Below are 5828 nucleotides of genomic sequence, written 5' to 3' on the forward strand. Positions count from 1 at the left end.
GAAGTGGCTGGGGAGAGGGAGGTCTGGGCCTCCCTTCTGAAGCTGCTGACCCGTGACCCGACCCCGGATAGGTGGAAGAAAATGGATGGATGGATGGATAGAGGTTGTGTAGGTGTTTGAGTCACAGCATCCTTTCATACGAGCTTTAACTCATCCACCTGATCCAGGCTCATAATAAACAGCTTTTTCTTTGCAAAGAATTCCAATCTCTGAGTTGTCAGAAGTGCCGTCAAAAAAGCTCTGGAGCAGAATGCTGCAGGAGGTTTGTCAAGAAATAAAACTTCTCATCCTCTCTGATAAAATGCAAATACATGTGCAGCATAGTGACAACTTGCTTCATGCAGCAACTTAAAGCTGCCTTGACCCAACCAAATGCAGATGCTTTAATAAGAATTCATAGCTGCAGCCACTAGATGGCACCATCCTCCCTCTCATTTCCAATTTCCCTCCTCATTTCTCAGCTGGATAGAGGGCGAGATGCACTTTAAGATAAAAGGCACTTTATCTTATCKGATTTATTTGCTACATTACAAATTGCAAATCATAAACCTAAAAATAGTCTTAAAAGTGATCACTATTTTTTAGGAATTGAGCTGAGTTTCTCCCAGGTTATTATTGTCTGACTCAGACATATTGGTTGGTGTGCGTTTTTTCTAAAAAATTACTGAGTGGTGCATTTGAATGCAAAGGCAATAAATAGTCTATCATTTATTTGACAAGAAGTGTTATCAGCCAACCTGCCTGTGTTGCATCTTTCTTGCAGCCTTCATTCATCTTGCAGAAAGTGACGGTGGCAGGCTTCAGCAGGACTACTGTTTGTCCATTTGACCAATCAATCAGCAGCACTCGGCTTGTGGGAGGTTGGCTCCATCCACCACGACTTGAGTCATGCAGTCGATACAGTGACCTTCAACAAAACAAAACATTTGCAGAATATAATCAAGCACACGGGGGATTCTGACTTCTCCTTCAACAGCAGTGGAAGTCTTTACATAAAAACACAGTATAGAGAATATTAAGCAATAATAAACAAAGTGTTGGTTTGGAAGTAATTACCATTTTTGGGTAAAGCATTAATAAATGTGTTTATTAAGTTTGAATCATTTTAATTATTGAGGTTTTCAAGGTCAATTAATCATTTATTAATAAGGCTAAATAAGGTGTAATTATAAAATGCGACCCTACACATTTCTCTGTAAAATAATTAAAATAAATAATTACAAACCCTCTCCACGCGTGTAAAAACCACCAATAAAAATATTTTAACATTTGGGTTGAACACGCTTAGTTTATTAAAAACAAAATATCTTCTTTATCAATAAGTCTATTTTAAATGCACGTCCATACATGTAGGTTCACCACAACTTTTACATTTGAAATTAGAAGATATTTAATAAAATATGATAAAAAGTATGTACACTCAAAGTTGTTTAACCACAATAAAATAATAAATGTGTCTTGCGTTGTAGTTTAAATAAACTTTAGTAACACTATGAATATCTCACATTAACAGCATTTGCTTACAGTAAAGTTTAATGTTGTGAAAAGTCAACAGGAAAGAAAACAACACAAAAAGCAGCTCTGAATTATGTGATCAAACTTTTGTTCTGATGTTGCGTAATGAAGAACACGCAATGATGCTACAACTACTTTGATTCCTCAGTGTTGAAGCAGACTTGCTGAGGTGAACAGAGGCTGTCGGTGCATCATTTCTTCTGTCCAGCACTCTTGGCACGTTTGTTGGGTTGCTGAGCGCCAGCAGAGGTGGGAGTCGTTTTTAGCTGGTCCTCCTCCAGTGCTGCTTTCTCCTCTTGCTCCTTTTTCACAGATGCCAGCTGACAGTCTCTAAATACTTTAGAAGCATCAAATAATTTCTCGCTCCCAGCCTACGAGACGAGACAAAGAGAAAGAAGTGACAGGATGATGTCTGAGGCAGCTGACGAATKCACTGATAGTCAAAACAGCTCATTACTCTTCTCTTCTACAGACGGTTTCAGACAAAACATGCATCTGTCTCACTGACCAGCATGTTCTCATACGTCTCCAGCTGATGTCGCATCAACTCCTGCAGCGCAGACATCTGCTTTTCATGGAACTCCAGCACATTATTGCGTGCTAACTGGTAGGCCTGGGTGTGTTCAAAGCGCTCCCTCTGCTGGGCGTCCTCTCTCTGCGAGTCCATCAGGACTGGAAAATCTTTCTGGTGTCTACATGTACAGTATGCACAAGAGTTTACAAAGTAATTTGATACGTTATGTTATAATTTACAAGCAGATTAGCATTTAATTGTTTTTGTTTAGCTGCCCATGTAGTTATCAAAGCTAGTTTTGCATCCAAAAGTGCAAGACTTTGATTTGATACAGGTTCTCTGCATAGACTTGTAGAAACTGTGGAATGCAGTCATTGCTGAGGATGAGACTGTGCATGTGAACTGTCTGCACTGTGATGTTCTGATCATATAGAAGAATGAAGTTTAAGAGCTGGAAGCCTCACTTTTGCAGACGATGTACTCCTAATATTGTTGAGGACAAAAAGAGAAGCTGTGGAGTGTTTGTGAGGTGCACATGCAGCAGGTCTGACAGACTAAAACAAGGACTGAAGCTAAATGTCATTGCTTGCTTCCTATAAGCTGACATTAATGAAGAGTAAGGCCAGTGAAGGTGATGATGGAGTTCATTTGGTTAATAAGCAATGACCTCATTCAACCTCTGTCACCACACAGGAAAGTGTGGACAAAAGCGAGAGAGAGCGAGAGCGAGAGAGACAGAGAGTGAGTGTGTGTGTGTGTGGGGGAAGGGTTGTTTTTGGTGACATTTGGGGGCAATTTTAAGGAAAAATGCCTACCTTTGGGGACAACTGGTGCATTTGGGGACCTAAGTCAAGTCCCCATTTGGTTTAAATGCCATTGGTGDGTTGGGGGTTGGGTTTAGGACCAAGGTGTGAATTAAGTTTAGGTTAGTTTTAGGGTCAGGTAGGTACCTGTGAGGTTAGCCTTAGGGTTTGTGGTCAGGGTTAGGCTGTAGAAATGTAATGGAAGYCAATGGAATGTCCCCAAATGGATAGCTGTGCAAACATGTGCGTGTGTGTGGGGGGGTTGATTATTTCCCCAGTACACATAGCCTTGTGAGGACCCACTGTTCTTTATGCGAACAAAAGTCTGGTCCCCATTGAGAAAAATACTGTTGGTGGGTCAGAGGTTAGAGTTAGGACTAAGTAAAGAACTGAGTTTAGGCAGTGGTGGGCAGCACTAATCTAAAACTTAGTTCCACTAGCCCTAAAGCACTAACTCAAATATTTAGCTAATTCTAAAGCACTAAAATTACCCAAACAACCCATGAACTTTCTTCAAAATACAACATGAGTCACATATTGTCAAGTTGTTCTCTTAATACTTATCATTGACATTCTACAGCTGTATTTGTGTTTATATATTGTCACCTAGTGRATAAGTGACACACACACGAACAAAATGTGACAGCTTTCACCTTCAGTTGTTAACAATAATGTTGATAAATAACATTTAAAGRCCTYAGTTAGTGCTTCTAAATWTAGCCTATAAGTTTAGCAAGTGCTAATCCACTAATACATTTTAAAATTAGCAAAAGCCCTAAAGCACTAATCAGGAAATTAGTTCCCCTATTAGTGCTTTAGGGGAACTGTGCCCRCCACTGAGTTTAGGTCAGGTTTCCAGTCAGGTATGTACTGGGGTGGTTAGGGTTAGGGTAAAGGTCAGAGTTAGAAGTGTGTAGAAATGACCGGCAAATGAATGGAAGTCARTGCAAAGTCCCCATGAGGAGAGACAAACAAACGWGTGTGTGTGTACAAATGTGYATTTCTGTGTTGCAGAAAGGTGCCCCATTTAAGAAAGAGAAGTACTGTACAATGCAGGCTAATCCAATGTCCCTAACAGACTGCCCCTGGGGATCTTTGACCGGGTTCAGATTGCAGGCCACAGTGTCRACAGACATTAGGTGCTGGACATAAACATGTGTGAGAGCTACACACAACCGCACAGCAGGGGAGGATGAAGAGGTGATGGGAAGRGGCCACATCTCATTGGTGCAACCAGCTCAATGGGGCCTTGAAATAGCTCTCTAATTAACAGACCCAAATATCACCTCATTTATCYTGGAAAGGGATGGATGGAGGGAGGGAATGTGAGATGGCATAAGGGAGACTAATGGAAGAGTCAGACGGAACTGTGGAGGATGACCACTCCCTTCAAAAATCTGACAAAATTAATTGATGGCAACTGACAATCTAAACACACAGTATGAATCTGAAGTTTGTATTGTGGTCTTGTAAAGCAAAGTCAGAAAAGGAACAAGAGTAACACTCATTCTGCGCACCGATGAGAGCAAAGGTCATAGAAAGTCACGAAGTCCAGCAAACACTTTTTAATCCTCTCTGCTTCTGAGAACAAGATGCATTCATGTCCACTAATACGACATTGTGCATTGAACACACACAAATGTGCAAAAACATAAAAATTGTCTAACGCTACCAAGTCATGTGTGCAACTATAGCTTATACCAATTCTGCAAAACTAAAAAGCCAAACTGACTTGGTTATAATGAAGTTTATTCAAGAGATAGTTTTTTTCTACATTCAGTTTTATCGTTGACCTTTCAGGACAGGAATGCATTTGAATGTTTTTAAAAGCAAAGCAGAGAGGCACAACAGCAATGCTGGTTCTGGTTTTATTTATACCCAGTCTGTCTTTTCCAGGAACAACATCAACAGAACCACAAATAGGAGGGGGAGAACCCGTTTTAAAGCTAGCAGCCAACCTGATGAGGTGAGTGTAGTCCTTGTGAGGTGAGGACGGTCTAAGAGGAGGATGTGGATCAGATCTGGATGGAGCTGTGACAAAAACAATAATTGTATGCGACAGGTTAGAGAAGGAAAATATGCTCAAAGTTTTTCTGTATTTGTACAATAATACCACGGTCTTTGGTTTCATCTGAAGCAGCTCCATTTTCTTGTTGTTTAATTTGGCTGGTGAAGCGAAGACGGGACTGTGAAGCCTAAAACAGAGTACGATAGTGTTCTGTGTGAAAACATTATCTTAATTGTTTCCAGTTTGCTGCAGTTTGTTGTGGAAATAGAAAATATAATGATMTTTTCTCTAGCGTACCTTGACACTCCGTCCTGGTTCAGCCTTTTCCCAGTCCTTCTTAATTTTCTCAATCTGGTCTAATCTCTCTGTGTCCCTCTCCACCTTGATGCTCTCTGGTGTGCTCTTGTCAGTGACGATGCGCAGCGTCCACTCAGGCTTATTCAGGCCTGCGCTCTGTACAAACACACACAGACAAAATAAAAATCACACAAACATCTGAGCAGAAGCTCATTGTTCCACAACTTCATACATTTTCTAATGAGCTCCAAGTCTGGTGCACAATCAGCTGTCCAGCTCCGGAGGAATACGTGCCCTGTTWATGTTGTGGTATAAATAAACCATTTTAGATTTCTTCTTATGAAGATCCTCCTTTTTTTTCCACTTCAAGATTTTTCTGTTACCATAAAAAATATTTCATACAATAATTGAACATAACCAGTAGTTTTAAAAGCATTCTTTTCAAATGTCACAGTGTAGATGTGTAGAGTGACTGTTTAAAAGGCACTTAACATGGATCAGATCAATCAAGTARCCAAGGCTTTGATTATTAAACCAAAACCATTATTTGAAAAATTGCAAGATTATAGTGTATGTGGGTGGAAGTGTTTCTTTATATAAAATCACATTTACAGTGGGGAGAACAAGCATTTGATACACTGTTGATTTTTCAGGTTTTCCCACTTGCAAAGCTTGTAGATGACTGTAGTTT

At 40.2% G+C, this 5828-nt stretch overlaps 1 protein-coding gene across 1 annotated transcript in view; it reads right to left on the bottom strand.

Moving 5' to 3' along the window:
• Positions 1-1260: 1260 nt before the first annotated feature.
• Positions 1261-5828, bottom strand: part of adgb (androglobin) — a gene marked incomplete in the record, with an annotated part of 38858 nt that continues 34290 nt past the window's right edge. The window contains 5 exon segments of the mRNA XM_014011577.1: positions 1261-1886; positions 2024-2207; positions 4791-4863; positions 4946-5027; positions 5138-5293. Coding sequence (XP_013867031.1) covers positions 1707-1886; positions 2024-2207; positions 4791-4863; positions 4946-5027; positions 5138-5293 — 675 coding nt within the window.

Source organism: Austrofundulus limnaeus, unplaced genomic scaffold (assembly GCF_001266775.1).
Source record: "Austrofundulus limnaeus strain Quisiro unplaced genomic scaffold, Austrofundulus_limnaeus-1.0 Scaffold82, whole genome shotgun sequence".
NCBI classification, from domain to species: Eukaryota; Metazoa; Chordata; class Actinopteri; order Cyprinodontiformes; family Rivulidae; genus Austrofundulus; species Austrofundulus limnaeus.